The sequence below is a fragment of the Aspergillus foveolatus genome (genome assembly GCF_047715535.1).
Source record: "Aspergillus foveolatus strain CBS 279.81 unplaced genomic scaffold BDW70scaffold_44, whole genome shotgun sequence".
In the NCBI taxonomy this organism is placed as follows: domain Eukaryota; kingdom Fungi; phylum Ascomycota; class Eurotiomycetes; order Eurotiales; family Aspergillaceae; genus Aspergillus; species Aspergillus foveolatus.
In genome coordinates, this window is record NW_027396108.1 from 128,659 (window position 1) to 145,417 (window position 16,759).

At 50.9% G+C, this 16,759-nt stretch overlaps 4 protein-coding genes across 4 annotated transcripts; all 4 read right to left on the minus strand.

Moving 5' to 3' along the window:
• Positions 1-401: 401 nt before the first annotated feature.
• Positions 402-1,130, minus strand: BDW70DRAFT_140671 (uncharacterized protein). The gene is made up of 2 exons (XM_073737660.1): positions 1,057-1,130; positions 402-940 (listed from the first exon to the last, which is right to left on the minus strand). Exon 2 carries the CDS (start codon positions 884-886, stop codon positions 557-559), a length of 330 nt encoding a protein of 109 aa, XP_073593798.1. The 5' UTR covers positions 887-940; positions 1,057-1,130; the 3' UTR covers positions 402-556.
• Positions 1,131-6,884: 5,754 nt separating this feature from the next.
• On the minus strand, positions 6,885-8,566 carry BDW70DRAFT_140676 (60S ribosomal protein uL4). Its single transcript, XM_073737661.1, has 3 exons — positions 8,234-8,566; positions 8,018-8,112; positions 6,885-7,955 (listed from the first exon to the last, which is right to left on the minus strand). The coding sequence occupies exons 1-3, from the start codon at positions 8,341-8,343 to the stop codon at positions 7,042-7,044; spliced, it is 1,119 nt and encodes a 372-aa protein (XP_073593799.1). The 5' UTR covers positions 8,344-8,566; the 3' UTR covers positions 6,885-7,041.
• Positions 8,567-12,715: 4,149 nt separating this feature from the next.
• On the minus strand, positions 12,716-14,612 carry BDW70DRAFT_140678 (lytic polysaccharide monooxygenase AA11 family protein). The gene has a single exon (XM_073737662.1). It carries the CDS (start codon positions 14,223-14,225, stop codon positions 12,969-12,971), a length of 1,257 nt encoding a protein of 418 aa, XP_073593800.1. The 5' UTR covers positions 14,226-14,612; the 3' UTR covers positions 12,716-12,968.
• A 311-nt stretch (positions 14,613-14,923) lies between these two features.
• On the minus strand, positions 14,924-16,725 carry BDW70DRAFT_140680 (uncharacterized protein). The gene is made up of 2 exons (XM_073737663.1): positions 15,724-16,725; positions 14,924-15,656 (listed from the first exon to the last, which is right to left on the minus strand). Exons 1-2 carry the CDS (start codon positions 16,287-16,289, stop codon positions 15,638-15,640), a joined length of 585 nt encoding a protein of 194 aa, XP_073593801.1. The 5' UTR covers positions 16,290-16,725; the 3' UTR covers positions 14,924-15,637.
• Between the last annotated feature and the right edge of the window lie 34 nt (positions 16,726-16,759).

The following is a 16,759-nucleotide window of genomic DNA, read 5'->3' on the forward strand; positions in this document are numbered from 1 at the left end:
CTTGATGAGGCACTCAGGCAACTGGGTGAGAGCCTGGGCTAAGCCCTAGCCAACCCTTATACAACCTGGAAAACACGCGCAAGGTTAGCCAGGAGAATAAACAGATTGCGGGCATAGCCTTGAGTGAATGCCAAGTCACGTAGAAGTACATACCTTTGCTCTCCTTTTGTTCTTGGTTGGGCAGATTTGGTGTAATGTAGAGAGCGTAAACAAAATGAAAAGTGTTGGAAGGAACGAGTAGACAGGTGGCAGGCCACAATCCAGGTAGTCAATCAGGGCCTGGAACCCCGTTGGAGATAAGTTCCAGGACAAGGCCCGGTATATAATCCGGCGCAGCGACGGGAACGTGGTACTAGTTATGAACAATTTGTCCACAATGGGGAATACTTCGGACAGCAGCTCCGCAGGAGGATATACCGGTCGTCGCCACGCGGATTACTGGAAGCTCCCGTGCACTAGGAAAAGAATAGACGAAGTGTGTGGGCCTCAGTGGGTACCAGGATGAGATCTAAAGGTGGACACTCATGGCGCAAACGGCCCTGAAACTGATTCTTCTTTAGTTTCTTTCTCGGGACGAGCTCCCCATGCGAGGATTACTGCAGGAATCCAGCCGAAGTCCCCCAGTCCTTTGGAAGCGGGTGACTACTAGTTCTCTAGTGCATACCAGCCAGGCCAACGGCCTCGAGTAGCCTCCGCTGCAAATGGCCTCCTCACAGTGCGCGAGGCTTGTGCCGAAGGCAGGCAACAAAGAAGGTTGATGACTTGTGAGGCTGCGATTTGCAACACAGTCAGAAAGAGACCGGACGGTAAGCCTTGGGGGGCATGAACACGAGAGGCAAAAAGAAAAGAAAGACGCCCGTTTGTCGACAAGCAGTAGCCTCCACATGCAAGTGTAGAAGAGGCGAATCCAAGGCCGGAGTGGTGACAAAGTGGATAAATTCTATTATTATTTCCATTAATTTGCTTTTCTTCTCCCTTCCTCCCCTTGTTCGATTCGAGTGAATGTACTCTCACAAGGGAAACACAGAACCAACACTGAGAGCCGCCCGTACGTACCTGATTGGACCAGATGGCCTGATGCTGGCCAGATTGCTGCAGCCGCTAACGGAAAACAATGAGCGCTGGGCAGGATGTCATGCCGGCGGCGAAATCTTGATGGGACAAGGGTCAGACCGGCGATCAGCGATTCGCTGTCAGGGCTGGGACTGCTATATTGTGGGCTTGGACGCGGGGAAAGACACCAGATTCAATGACTGCTTTACCGCTGGATGGCCGCCCTGGTACGAGAACCCTGCTGTGGACAAGGGGGTCCCGCGGAGACACGAGGGGGACGGCAGGACTGAAAGATGCACGGCAAACTACCCTCAAAGGACAAGAAACGACTGACGAAGCGGGCACCGAGCGGAGAAGATGAAGAGCAAAGTGGTATGGTGGAAAGGGAGAAGCAGGGGAGACCGTCGACAGGAACTGGAGTCGAGTTCACGGTTGACGAGGAAGTTCTCCGGGCCTGAACCCGCGATACTTACCTACTACCTAGGCTCGCATACAGGGTACCCGTGACAGCCTCCAGGGCTGACCCAGACACATCGTGTTTCGCATAGGTATGGATCATTTACTTCCGTTCGGACACTCCCCTACCGACATAGCCGTGCTGTCGATCCACTGGGTTGCCCAACATTCCTGCTTGTCTAGACTCAGGTATGTGCCAGAGCCCAGGCAAGCGAACTCTTCCAGACTGCATCGACGTCCATTCGGTTCCTGAGTACTAAAATGAGCGATTTGATCTGCTCTGTTGCATTTCTCTTCCTTGCCGGCTTTTTCTTTAGTTCATTTCGCTTCGGACTTGACTCCACCTGCGCCCCGCAAGAAGGATTTTCTGACGGCGGTTCAAACGATCCTCTCACTCCCACCTCACCATACATATTTGGGGCGGCTGCATCCTCGGAACGGCATTTGAGAATAACCTTGTTTTGTCTTGTCTAGACCCAATGTCAGAGCGATGGATCCCTCGTAGTGTTTGAGACTTGAGCTCCTTTCATTTGTCTCACCCGCTCGCCTGTCGGTCGATCATCGCGCCGTACCTGGTCCGACTCTTTTGCGCGCATTGACTGGAAATCGCCAAGTCATCAATATTGTTCATGGCGAAGTCATTACTTCTTACTCAGGTATCAAACCCAAGAGACGAATCTGCTGGGTGCTTCGGTGGATTTTCCTTATTGGGACCAGTACCGGCATCAGTATTGAAGATAAACTGGGACCACTTGTGATAGTAGTTTTTCGGTCCCCTGGGCAGCCTCGAGATAATGTATCCGTTTCTTTGAGATACACTTCCGTCCTCCAGTGTAAAAGATAGCCGTAAGGGACTTGAGAGTGAGACTAGCTTTGTTTCGCAGTTCGTCCTCGTCGTTCGCGGGGATGGCTGCGCTAAGTGGAAACACCCGTGGACGGCTCCTGCAGCACAGTGAAAGGTGAGACTAAATCCCGGTTTCAGGAATCTTTGACTTCCATTTTGATGTTGCCGGTCTGCCCGGTTGAGTCTCGAGTTTTGGCGATCGGATCTACAGCCTCGTTATTATTAGAATCTCATTGTTTCCATGCTGGCCCCATAAACCACCCCTTTGGCTGCGGATAATCTGCGATTCTCTATGCGGCATCGAGTCAGTATCTTTCAGATTCAGTGTGGACGGTGGACTATGTCCTCTGGCAATAATGGCATATACCACTCCGTACCAGATTCGCCCATCGTTCCAGCAAAATGGGAAAATCTCCGGTTGGAAGGTTATTGGTCCGATGGAGTCTAGATCCAATCTATCCGTGCGTATACTGAGATTGCTTGCCCTATCATGGCCGACTCCTTCATCCCCTTGGACCTCGCCAAAGCCCCGTCGGGTGTAATCGGCGAATGGGAGGACCAGCCTAAGTGAGCATACTGCCCGCTCATTCCCTCAGTTCCCATGCCGCCGTCGGACCTAGGCCCGCCACGGAGCTATAAGGAGATCAAATCTGGGTGAACGATGATCAAGATCATCGTCACAAAGTACCGGTTACGCCAATCAATCAAGCTCCCGTGCCCGCTATGATTCCTTCGCGCAAGGCGGGGCCAAGGTCTCCGCTATCATTCTGGCAGGAACCAAAAGAATAATGCTGGACCGCTCTGCTCTTGGTTTGGGCCCTAACGCCGACGGCGTCCATTATCCCCTTGTCGGTCTCTGGTCGCCTAAACACATACATTCCCGGTAGGACTGCTAGGCCATGGGGCGGGATTCAATATGAGTAGGCCCTCGGCCCTTGAGTCCGGAGAGACATATGAAAATGGTGGCAGTCTATCCGGGCGCTCACTTGTTAGCATGACGCTAAAAAAAAAAATCTGTACAAAAGGGAATCTGCAGCAAGAAAAGAGGCTAAAGCGGTACGCTACCGTCGGCCTCTAAAAGCGCATCAAACCAAGCCAGGATCCCAGTGTACTAGCACGTAGATCAATGACCTTTTGGATTCCGGCTCTCAAGATCTGAAATTGTGGGAGATGAATTAGAGACCACTTCATCATCAATTTCAGACAAGGCCCCTCCACGATGTGCAAGGTTCGAGACTTGGCCGGGCTGTGGTTTGTACCCGTGGAGGTGCAACCTGGAAAGGGCTGATGAAGCTGTAGGTTGCCGCTGAGGTGCTGCATAAGCGAGTTGATGCCAACGAGAAATTCAATGGTTAGTTATGCATGGTCCCTGCCTGTGCTACAGGATCTTCAGGTAGAAAATTCAGTGACAACAATAATACCATCTGGCTTTAATTTTCATGACAAGCTGGTAGGGCCCTGAAACTGTGACTACAAATTCAAACAGTGAGGTTCAAATTGCACAATGCCGAGCTACGTCATGTGTTGTGTCGTTGCCAAAGAATTCCAGCATCCTCACGTGCTTCCCTCTTCGAGAGCAACAAAACCGCTGCATGCTCACAAGCTGGTCCTCGGCTCTGCTGGAATGTTATCTACCCCCGGCTGAGTTGTCACCAACCCCTGCTTGTCATCGGTAAATTATCCACAGCGATTGAATTTTCACGCTTTAATATCGCGCATCTTCCTTCATCGAAGAGGCACCTAGCCGGCTAGGCCCCAAAAGCCCACAGACTACTCAGGGTGCAACAACGGGCCATTGCCTCCTTGCTAGACGAGAAGATGCCCATGAGCCTTATTGACCAGACTCTGTGGGTCCCTACAGTGTTTCTTTCTTGGAGTGCGGCAGGAACTAATTCGTGTTAAGAGGTTGAAGACGCAATTCATCTCCCACATTATCGGTAGTGGGTAATATGCCGAGCCTGCTTTGTCTGCGACGCCTGCTCCATATAGCTCTTCTATCAAGCAGGGATCGCTTCGTTGGAACAGAATATACAATTCCAACATCATACCGGTTGTTTTGTCAGTCATTTCAAGGTGAATTCGAGTACTGCAGCTGGAAACCCTGGGAAATTGCCTTCACACTAGGACGATAAATCTCGTACCACTCTATGTGCTAGTCAAGTTTCGGTACGAGGATGTTTTGCACGTCGATTACAGTTGCATATTGACCTAGGCCGCGAATAGAATATGGCAAGGATTCAAGCAAGACGCTATTTCGAAGAGGGAAGTATGCCGTTGCAACCTTGGTACCGTCTGCACGAGTCAGGAGTGCATGCAACGCCAATCGCAAGAAAATCCTTTGACGCGAAGCGGGCAAATACCTTGTAAGGAGACTTGCCCCATTGTTATATCCCCGTGCGCAACTTACAGAGCCTGGGAGGTTACTCCGTAGTGTAAGCGCTTATGCGCCGTTAGATTGTGGACTCCGGATATTCCGATATCTTGAGCGCTGATATAGCGCCAGGGCCGGACCACAATTCCCTCATCGGACGAACAGGGTTCCCCATGCACGGGCTCTGATCATAACAACTGCCGAGTGGAGTTAAGACGGTAGTCATGTCTGGGCCGTCTGGCGTTCGCCGCCAGGCCTAATGACCTATACATCGAGTCTCGGCATTCGCTTTGAATGGGTCATCGGTTTGTTCGTGGCCTGATTTGTCCGCACTTACCATAAAGTACCCAGTTTCCTACAAGGGTGCTTCATTTGTGTGCGACAACCGACACGACTTGAGGCAATGCTACCGGCCTGGCATACACCAAGGCCTTCTTCTCGAAATATGAGGATAAGTAGCCACCTCCAACTCCATCGGAACCGCAACCGGCACTACGGGTGGAAACCGGGTGTACCGAATGCGCATAGTATGGACGGCGTACGTCGAAGTCGTACAAAGATTACTCCTATCTGTCGCCCGGAGGCGGATGAGAATGTCATTCGTTCCAGGATCCCGGGGCCCCCAGTCAGCACTAAATAACGGCTCAGTTACCTATACTTCTTGGACGACGTCGCTTTCATGGTAACCTACTCCGTTACGAAACAGGATACGAAACATATTGGATGTTCGAGGTCAACAAGCCGGCAATACTACCTAAAAAACCCTAGGATCGGGCAAACTTATCGGAACAAGCTGTTCACTACACCGATTCGCTATATGTGTCCTTCTCCGTAGTTAGGTCTCGGGCCCGTTTAGCGCACTATTCACTCGCCTAAGCGCTGAGCGCCGAGTTAAGTGGCGCCCACCTCGACATTCATCGTCTGGATACAGGCCCCGCTTCCCGGACGGTTGCAAGTCTGGAACCTTCAGGCAACCCGTTGCCTGACATGCGAGGTATGATACTTTGCACTTACGTCTTACAGAGATTAAAAAGGGACGGCGGGAGTTCCCGCAAGCATCCCTCACTGCGTAACCTCGTAAGCTACATTTCTGTCTATCTGGCGTTGCAGAGCTACTCTCACCCGTCCAGACCTACTAAGCAATATATTATAGAATAGCGTGCGCAGGGCGCAAAAAGAGAAACACCTAATCCATATCTCGACCGCTCCAATTCAAGTCAAGAGAGCTAGGTTGTGCTCTCGGCGAAGAAGGCTCAACAATGAGCTCATGCCAGACACCGGCGCTTGTTTCCATTGTAAATCGAACTCGATGAGCAGAGGTTCTGGTTTACTCTGCGTATTCGATGAAACCAAGGATGCGGTACTGTCCAACTGCAACTTTTCTGCTCCTTGTGCTTGATGCCTTCCCGGCTACCAACCTGTCTGAGCAACTCCGTATATAGAGCCGGCCCGAGTGGATAAAATAGCCGTTCTGAAGGGTCGCGGGTCTTGAGGCCGGATCCCGAGCATATTAGCAAACAACTGACTTAAGTGTCTGGGAGGTTTCGTCCAGCATATATCGCCACCGGAGGGATTAGTCCCTGCTCCATTCCCTCCGAGGTAGACTACCTGCACTAATTGCCGGCAAGGCTCTGTCTTGGCCTTTCAATCTGGATGTAACTCCCGAAATTCCGAGCCCTGCACCGTCGAAAAAAAATCTTACGGGCAGATTTATGCATCAATCGTCGTACGAGTAGATACAAGTGGCCGTTAGGATAGAAGATAAGCTACGGAGAAGTAATATAGTATATCACAGGGTGTTATAGCATCACCCGGGTCTAATTGTCCATTGAGAAGCCATCGGCTGAAATATGAGACATTCGACTATAAGAATCTAGTAATATAGTTCGTTCAGGCTAAGCCAAATTGAGATACTCTTGCGAAGTTACGTCGACGTCAAAGGCTCGCTTCGCTGTCTGGTCTAAAAATGACTTGATTGCAACTTCGTTACCGACAATTCTGCTGCCGCTGGTGCTGGTGCACAGTCATGCAGCAGAGACTTATGCAGTAAGCTGGGCCGTTCTAATTTTACGAGTCATGTACTGTGGTCTGTAGCTTAGGGAGACGTCATCTCCTCTATCTTTACTCGAGCACTAGAGGCATACAGCTATGGGACTCCAGCACTTGAATCATTACTTATCCATTACACGTGAGGACTAAATAAAAACGAAATTGGGTATTGCAAATCCGTTCATTTGCTTATTGCTACCATTTTTAAACCGAATCCTGAACCATCACGTCAACATGACCTTAGAAAGAGAGAAAAGGAGCGAGCCATCTATTCCTCGTGGAGAGTCTTGAGGAAACCATCAGCCAGAGGCGCAGGCTTCTCGCTCTCAACACCCTTCTGGCCAAGCTTCTCCTTGCTGAACGCAGCAGCGTACGGGTTAAGACGAAGCATAACCTGCTTGTTGCGGAGAGGGTTCTTCTTCTGGACGTTGGCGCGCTTGGTGCGGGCCTCACCCTTGGGAGCGCGCAGGACGGACTGAATTTCAGAAGAGTTGATAAGGCGGGCCAGATCGGCGTTGGCAACGAGGTTGGAGGGGAGGAGGTAGTCCTTCTTGAGAGCGGAGGGGGAGCTCGTGGTGCCGTAGACGGTGTCGAGAGCCTCGAAGGCAGAGGAGGTCCAGACGATGAAGCGACCGAGGTGACCACCGGGGGCGAGCTGGAGGAGGTTGAGCGAGAAGACAGGGGAGGTCTCAACGCCGGGAATGTTGCGGAAGGCGCGGACGAGCTCCTTGCCGTCCACCTCGGGGTTGTAGACGACGAGAGGACCGCGGCGCTGGCGGAAGCGGCGGTCACGGAGCTTACCCTTACCAGCGCGGAGCTTGCGGGACTTGGAAACCTTGACGAGCTCAGGGCCGGCGCCAAGGGCCTGGAGAAGGGCAATGGCGGCCTTGGTCTTGGTCACGGCGGCGTTCTCGAAGGTCTTGGAGTCAACGACGAGAGGGACCTCGGGGACGTTGGCAATGCGGTGGCCGCGGGCGAAGAGGAGGGAGGGAACGGAGGAGGCAGCCAGGGCAGAGGCGGTAGCAAAACGTCTCTGACCGAGGTTGACCTTCTGGTGCCACTTGCGCCAGACCTTGGTGGGAGCGAACATGCGACCGGAACGGCACTGGTTACCGAACGCAGCCTGACCAGCACGGTGAGTACCACCACCAGAGACACGGGGGATACGAGCGACAGCACGGCCTGAGACGTAGAATTAGCATTTTCACCTATGCAATACCCATTTCTTCAATGCCTGAACATACCGGTACCCCAGGACTCAGCGGAGGTCTGTTCACCAGCCTTCTCGCTCACAGCATAGGGCTGTCTCTTGTTCTTCGCCATACCGGTGTGAACCTGCCTATAATGCTACCGTCAGTCCGGTTGCTTTTCTCTTTTAAAGCGTCCACTTCGCATCTCGAATCCATCACAAATCTGAATTCTCATCTAACTCCTGCGTTGAAATCAAAGATCGCACATACTGGACGATATCAGGACGGATGGGCGAGTTGAAAACAGCCGGCAGGGGGCAAGTAGCCCCGGTGGGCTTGCCCTCACCGGAGGCGATAGAGACGGTAGGACGAGAGGCCATTGTTGTCGACGTGAGGCTGGTTGTCGTCTTTCGAGGTTGCGGATCAAAGTCGCTCACGAAGTTGGTCGAAATTTTCGCTTAGTTGGTCCATCGCCCGGCGTCTGTGCGGGAAAGCCCTAGCCCTGCGATGACCGGATTGGGGCAGTGTCTTGGCGGGTATTGAGGCCTGCTACGTCAGGCACCAACGGCTGTTTATGTTATCGTTAACACTAAGTTGGACGACGGGTTAATCAACAGGAGATTGAATGGATAATTTTAGGTAAGGTGATTTACAGGCATGATTCGGGTAGCACCACATTACATATAACCACTGTGCCCTGAGTCTTAGTAGAAGTGGTTCGAACAGACATTGAGGCCTCCTGCTCTTGCTGAGCTTCTGCCTGTATCTGCAGGGTACAAGTACTATCAGCAGAGCATGCCGGCTTACTGCCCGGGCCACTGTTCCATTTAACCGATATTATGGAGAGAAAATAATATTCGATCCCAACTGTTATTAATTCCTCCGCTCGCGGCGTGCAACAGCTCTGCCTTTGCCTTTCAGGTGGCCCGCCGAATGGAGCTTTGCCGTGCTTAGTGTATAAATCCTAGCCCTTGGACAGCAGTGATTTTAATCAAAAAGTCCTCATTGCCGTACTGTATCTGGTTTCACAAATTAGACTGAACGTCGTTTCATATTCAATTAATTATAGAAATATGCCTCACTCATGTAGCTGGTTAGGACTCAAGATCGATAAGCTTGCCGGCTGCACAATAGTTCTGAGTGCCCTCGACCGCAGCATTGACGAACAGTATATGACATTTCCCCCTCATCTGGTGCTCGTCTCCTGTGCAATCGCATGATTTCATTTATTCAGGGCTGACCTGTGAAAGCTACTTAGCATGTTAGGCTTCCTGTTATTAATATCTGTTAAATACGACGGCTTCTCGCTGACTCTCGGCCACTGTCCCACGGGCTTTGCGCTCAATCTAGTCGATGTGACCAACGCAATCAATCCGTGGTCGTGCTTGGACGACGCGTCAAAAGCCCGGGGCAGCCTGCTTGTTCGCGTCGTATTCATGATCCCCCTCGGCGGGCCGTGGGTGACAACTTCGTCAACATCGCTAGTAACATCAAGTTATGGCCGTACCGCAGCGGCACTGAAAGGCCTTGGTCGTAAGAGATGGCGTGTACCTTGAGTGTAGCGCCGTTCGCTAGCGTGAAATGCTGCGTTCCTTCCTCTAGAAAGATTATCGCGTTTCCCTATATCATCCTTCCCTATATTCTTCATAGTCGTCGTATTCTTTTTCAAGTGAATCTGATTACAGTGGTGACCATATATCTGCCCTTTTTTTTTGTCGAAATTTGATGAATGTCCATTGTGAATTTGTGGTTGCTAGCGGTGACGAGCATAAGGGGAGCTTTTTGAACTCGGAGAAGGTTTTAGGACAGATCTGAATTTGTCAAACTTGGATCCTTCCGTCATGTCGCCGCGTAGGATGGCGGCGTTTGTTTCCTTTTGAGAGTAATCTAGCTCCGTGGCCGTGGGTGTCCAGAATGACGAGAAAGCGTAGATGATATGGCGCGTGAGATCTCATCTGGGTGAGGCGACGGGCTAAAGAAGGAAGAGACTAAGAAGACAAGAGTGTTTGGAGACGATTAGAGTCCTCGGAGTTGCGGTAATGAAGAGGAAGAAGTATTAAGATATTAGTCAGGGACTGTGAGTAACTGAAATTCAATCTCTCTAGCCACTTCAGAACTATGCAATAGTTATAGAAGAGATACTGTAGTAACTGCATGCAAGATCACTACGAGTGGTGGGAGAGCACTTTTATCAAAACTCAGTATCACTTTTTCGCACCCTCTAAGGGCTCCCAATCAAGGCCGCAATTGCTGCTTGAGGGCTCTCTTGAAACCTCCCCAGTCAAGAGCTCGTATCACCAACGATTTCCTCAAATATCCCAGACCTACCTGAGTCCTGACCCTGGGCTTATCCAGCCATATCAGCTTAGTGAAAGCATTCAAAGATGGCCTATCCAAGCGTGACGACAATCTCAAGCATCTCGTCAAGGACATATCGGACTCGCCATTGCCAATGGCATTCAAGCCAACCGATGACTGCCGACTATTACTGTTGACTTCCATCTCCTGCAAGCCCAAAGCTGAGATATTTTCATCACGGTAACGGATCCAGAAGCCCTTGAGCTCTCATGCATCTGGCATCAATCAAGCGGCCTTTGATCAAACGGACATTCGGTCCCGTCTTTCCCGGCGTAACGCCGATATACTTCCGCCTCATTAACTATCTCGCAGGCGCCGAATGTCTTTATCTCTTCGCCTGTCTGTCATACTTTGGCTCTTTGGTGACTCGGTGAGAAATTCCAAGACGGCGATCCGCGTGGCGGGTTTGAGGACCGACCGCGCCTTTACGTCTTTGACGCCTTGGGCCGGTGCGGCTTCTTGTACAAGGTCTTGCCGGGCAAGAATTGGTTGCATTCTTGGCCGCATTGGGGGCAGATCTTAGTTCTCTCAACTCGGCTGCTTGCGGTACAGGAGTCTGCGTGGTAGCTGCGATGCACGTCCAGCAAAATTCAATGATGGTAGCTGCAGCCTTTTCTTTGCAGCTAGAGGCTCTTTCATTCAGCGGCTCACTTCACACACTATTCCATTGTTCCAGATTCGATTGCTGTTCTTTGACGGAGCGTGGTATAAGAGTGGTTAGTCGATATCTTGGGGTTCATTAATGTTACATGTGCTGCAAAACACTGTAGTTTTTGAACCATCGGTCTCCGGCTTTCGCTTAACCGCAATCTCCAGAGTGACAGTCAGGGGAGGCTTTTTATACTTGCTCGTGACACAATATGAGACAAGGGGAGATTCGAGCAGCCCTGGATGGGTAATAGCAATTCAATATCTCAAGAGGTAGCTGGATGGACGAGTTGGCTAAGTTATGGCCGCTTCCTATACGACCGTCTGTTTGTGCAGAAGGCTTGGGAAAGCTCTTTGCCACTCGCAACATTTGCCTTTGGAGTCCATGGCACGCACGGATGGTACTTTTCTTGTTTTGGGAAGGCAGGGTCTACACAAAACCACCTCATCAGTCAATTCTGCACAAATCACTATGGAATACATGGGTTTTTTTTCAAATGAGAAGAGACAAACCTGCCTCGTAGTTCGCAACTCTCTCGGAAAAATCAACGGCCATCCGCAGATCTTGTTTTCAGCACGAATTCTGCCACGATGATCCCCAGCATACTACCAGCGATGCTTGTGCTTGATAAAGAAATCCCCCGACGGACCGGCACAACAATGTCTCGTTGGCCAAGACTTTGCCAATAGTGGAAGGGCCGTTATATTCCCTGTTGCTGACCGAAGACAAAAATGCTTCGTTATAAGAGTAGGGATGGCAGTTGTGTCTGCTGTATGGATCTGAGACCATCACACAGCAGGAGAGTCAGAAAGTACCCGCTCTTCTCAATCAAGAGTTTATTTTGTGACATTTATGACATGAAATCCAGGGTCACTTCACCAAATTCAATAAGGGACTGATGGCTGAAATCGATGGATTGGGCTTCTTGATAAGTTCCATGGCGATGGTAAAGCTCATTTACGCGGCCTGCGCACATGGATCGATGCCAGTGACCACGTGCCAGTGCCTATACTAATCTGAATTAATTATGGAACCTTTACTTCTCATCAACTTACAAGAAGTTTCTCAGGTAGATTTTGCCACTCAATTATGGGAGACGGGCTCAGCATATATCAAATAGCCGTAAACCCTAGGTCTAAGCGCCGTGAAGGGTAAAGTGCCGAGTCAAGACAACCCAAACTACAAAAACCGTGACTGGCCACTATCACCATTGCCATTTTACCCGACTCGTTGAATCCATTTGAAAAAAAAAAAAAAACAAAAAAAAAACCATAATATCATTTTCATTGTTTCAAGAAGTTGCATAGCAAGCAATCATCTTCACACTTCTATAACACGCCGCTTGAGCGGCTCTTACTGGCTATTGCTAAGCGCCGTAGCTAATCCTGGAATATGACGTGGAACAGCCTGCAGAAACACTGCATCCTTCTGATCTTAGTATCGAGCAGCGGTCAGACTCTTCAGACTAGTCAAAGATTCTGTGAGATTGGAATCAGGCCGTAACGGGGCCTGAGATATGTGCTTGATAGTGCCAACCATTGGTCCAAGAAGAACGATACGGCGGTTAAATTGAGTTCGGATTGTTACCCCGATTTGAAACGCGCAGTAAGCTCATACTGTCTATGGTTGCTAGGGCTAGAACTGTGACGTGGACGAGGGGGCCCAAGCATGGCTGAGGCGAATATCAGTAACCAGTGCTATGTTCAGTCGTCTATGATACGAAACAGAGATCTTTAAGAAATCCATGAGAGGAAGACTGATTGGATATAAGACGGTATCTACCTAATGCACCCAAATCCATATAGGTTTTCTGCGCGAAAATCACATCCGCCGCTGCCCGCCAGAAAAATGGTAAATACACGAAATGAAACGAAGGTAAGAGGATCCATCACGACAAAAATAGTAGTGAAGTGATTGGAAGTGAGTGTAAGGATGTAAACACTCGTAAGCAAGCTTAGGGTGCCACCCGACCAGCCGATGAATGCCCTTGGCTTTGATTTACGAGTGAATGTTAATGTGGCCGTGTGCGCGCCTGCGGGAGCGCTTCTCCTTGAGCATGCGGGACTTGATCTGGACAGCCTTGACTGCAAAATTCGTGTTCTGGCCCGGGGTGCATTCAGTACCGCTAGACAGGGTTTGGACCTCCGTCCATGTTCCGCTGGCGCAGCGCTGGAAGGACGAGCCTCCAATGCAGTTCCAGGAGCCTTCGTCGGTGCACGGCCCGGAAAGGGCGCCAGCGGTCGAAATGGTGCCTGTGCTAGGCGAGGAGGTCGGTGTGGCGGTTGGTACAGGTACGGACATGAAGGTTGAGGAAGGAGTAGGAATGACGGCGGCAGGCTCAGTTGTTTGGGCAGCTGTAAGCTCACCGGTGAACTCGGGAACGGCTACGGTTCCTCCGATGCTAATAGAAGGGGTAGCCGCCTCCGTCGTGGCAGGAGTTGCTTCGGTAGGAGCTACTGGAGTAGAAGACGCTCCCGTAGAGTCCCCTTCCGAGGTAGGCTCCACAGAGCTACTGCCACTGCTGAAACCGGCGTCTCCCCAAGTCGGCGAACCTTCATAGCAAACACTGCTGGCATCGGGGATGAGGTGCGCTTCGTTGAGAGTCTCAACCACGGAGCCAGGGTTGGGGTATCGAGGAGACATGTTATGCTCTGTCTTGCAGCCGTTGATGTTGGCAATGAACATAGGAGGGTAATTTTGCGCGCGTTTCTCGACAGCGGCAACATCTGATCTCTTCGTGGAAGATCCGCCACTAATCGTAACCGGGGCACAGTTCATGTAGAACTCACGCTGCCCGATACGATTGATCCAGGTCCAAGCAAGAGTATACTGGCCGTCCTCGAAGTCGTCAGGGATGATGAAACTGGGCCTGAACCCATTCTTCATCGCTGCGTCACCGCCCTGGTTAGTATCAGCCTCGTTGGGATCCATGCAGCCGCCCTCAATTGACTTGATGACACTCCATTGTGTGTCCTTAGTAGGAGCACGGTCCGAGGTGATACTGATCTGACAAGAGCCGCCACCGTGAGTGGCACCGCCCTGGAACTCCAAAGTGTGCTCCTGACCCTTCGTCAAGTAGTTCTCCGTGGTCACAGTGTAATCGGTCTCCTTGCAAGGGAAGTTGCTTCCATCACCCGCGATTGGCGAGTTGTCCCATGATTTGAAGTTGTATGGAACCGGGTTGGTCATGACCATATGAGCGTCGACAAGGGAGAAGCCAAGAATGGCAGCTGCGGCAAGGGATTTGGCAAGCATTTTGAATGATCGGGGCGTTTTGCGTAGCTGAGAGCTGTTCGACAATGGAAGGAGTGTATTTCTGATCGTACCAGACGAATCGGAATGTGTAAAGAAGGTGTCTCGAAAGGAATGGAACAGGACTAGCCTGAGAATCTGTCGAACAAGTTCAATGAGAAGAAATCTAACGGACCAGCGTGATGGAGAGAAAGAGAAAAACGTCTCAGAGCATTGGCATCAAGGGGTTCTTATATCCATCTCGCAGCATCGCAAATACTTGGGCCAAGATCGTAGCCGACATCAGCGCTTTGAGGTGGAGTGCCATGGCCATCTGGAACCCTGCGTTGCATTCGGACTGGATATGTCTGGGCAGACATGAAACAGCCCACATTCGAGGTCTACTGCAGGTCATTGAGTTTGTGTCGGTCAAAGAGCAAAGAAGCATCTCAGTTCTATTCGACCAGATCTGATATCCGCTAGACCGCTTTGGGCACGAGTGGCGCACCCCTACTGAAGAATCTCGACCAACCAGGAAAAGTCCGTATGGTAAGGATGCAGTAAGAACAGGGATCACACACTACAGCAGCATTGTATCGGCCCGTATGACGTGCGGTAATTCTCCGGTCTGGGCTGCCGCACCATTCAGGGCCACGACTCCAGGTTGCTGGTTCAGCATCCCACCTTCAACACCAGATTGGCCCGTCACTCCACTGACCTGTCTCCAATCAGCTTCCTTAGGTGCTCATCCAGCTCTTGATTTCTCCTGAAGGAGGCAACAGACTTTAGGCGGCGTATTCTGAATGGGCGACCGTGCTTGTGTTACATCCCCCAGGTACCATCAGGGAGCCATCGCATTCGCGTCCATACTTGGCTATATTCGCCTTCACTTGAAACCTGGCCTTCTTGAAGAGAGACTATCACACCCACAGCCTGATGGATCGACGGGATCTACTGCTCTAGGCTTGCTCCTTTTTCATTGATGATTCTCTAGGATGGGTCTGTGAGTGACGAGATGAAGGAGGTAGGACAACGTTGATAGCGACCTCGTTGCCTTTTGCCAGGTAAAAAACCAGATCATCTCCAGCTTGAAAATTATCGAATCTATCAGGCCGAAACCCTCTGGCAAATGGATAATGGATTGCTTCACGTGCCGACTGGAAGAAGCGGAATCACCGACGCGATCCTCGCCAAACGCTCAGCCACTGACATTATATATGACATCTGACAACATCACATTTCTTGGACGGAAAACCTTGTGTGTTTCATGCTGGTGGGCTCTATCAATTCCCTCGAACCGTGGATGGAAACCTCCGCGCAGAGACGACGCTTCCCTCAAGTATGGATACCAGTTCCTGAAAGTCTGTTTAAGCATTTCTGGCGTTTGATAGGAGAACATTGTCTTCAGTATCAAATTGCGTTTCTCGAAGCTGTGGTCAGTTGGTGTACTCAAGAGTACGCCGCCTTTCGCTCTATCTCGATGTGCGCCGATCCAGTGTGGCTGACAGGTGCGATCCTGCAGGTCTCGGTGGGGCGAACGAAGTCCATCCACATGTACTTTTTACCGCCGTCAGTTCGACAACTTCTCACCAACCATGCACTGCTATCAGCATCATTCAGCTTAAACTGGAGTGCTGAGGCCCTTGCTGTCAGCTCACCCGGGCGACCGTGATGAGGATCAATGATGTTGGACCGAGGGCACCGAGGGCGGCAAGGCAAATCCTGTTCCAAACCTTGACCTCGTACCTGAAACATTGCCGCGTAGGACGACCACGGCGAGGAAGAGTGGCGAACCACGGGTCGAATTGACGTATCCGCATCGGCATCTAGGCTCCTTATTACCAAGAAGTTGGGACCGGTTCGGTCGAGTCTATGGAGTGAATCGACACGTCCAATAACGGTTTTCTCATATTTGGGAGGCCACGCTCGATTGTAATCACAGCCGTGATCGATGCTGGTGAAACAGTTACAGGACCTTACCGAAGACGATCTTGTTTTGACGCAAGCGATTTCATACGTAAGACTAAAAGGCGAGCTTACCGGAAACAAGCGAGACCCTCTGCGGGTTATACGTTTCAGACTCCCCATACAGAGTAGTATCCTGGGTATAGTTACCTAAGGACCCCGCATCGGCGCTACCAGATGGCAATCAAACCAGCCAGTCATGCGGATACTTCTTGGGGTGCATGATCACCAACCGCAAGACAGTTGGGTAAGGATTCTCGGCCTGGGCCTAGACAGCGTAAAGGAGTATGGCAGTTTTGAAAGTCCACAGCCTGTTCGATGCCTTAGGCTTTACTGTATCCCCTGCCAGATTTCCACCACAAAACTGGAGGGCATACAACCAATTTGCGGCCATACATACACCGTACCTACAGACCTCATCTGTCAATTTAGTCTCAACGAGAAGAGAGTGCTTCATACGTCTCCATTTTCTGGATATGTTTATTTGTTAAAAGAGCCGGACTTGCCACCTTTCACCTGCTTTCAGGCCCCAGCTGCGGAGATGTCGGCGGCTATTGCCCTTCCCCTCTTAATCCCATTGGGCGTTGCCTGCT

Coding starts and splice junctions, on each gene's coding strand:
- BDW70DRAFT_140680 (XM_073737663.1), bottom strand. CDS start 16,289: ATGGGGAGTCTGAAACGTATAACCCGCAGAGGGTCTCGCTTGTTTCCG.
- BDW70DRAFT_140676 (XM_073737661.1), bottom strand. CDS start 8,343: ATGGCCTCTCGTCCTACCGTCTCTATCGCCTCCGGTGAGGGCAAGCCC. Junction 8,113..8,233: donor ATCCGTCCTGATATCGTCCA/GTATGTGCGATC, acceptor GTAGCATTATAG/GCAGGTTCACACCGGTATGG. Junction 7,956..8,017: donor CGCTGAGTCCTGGGGTACCG/GTATGTTCAGGC, acceptor TCTACGTCTCAG/GCCGTGCTGTCGCTCGTATC.
- BDW70DRAFT_140671 (XM_073737660.1), bottom strand. CDS start 886: ATGTGGAGGCTACTGCTTGTCGACAAACGGGCGTCTTTCTTTTCTTTT.
- BDW70DRAFT_140678 (XM_073737662.1), bottom strand. CDS start 14,225: ATGCTTGCCAAATCCCTTGCCGCAGCTGCCATTCTTGGCTTCTCCCTT.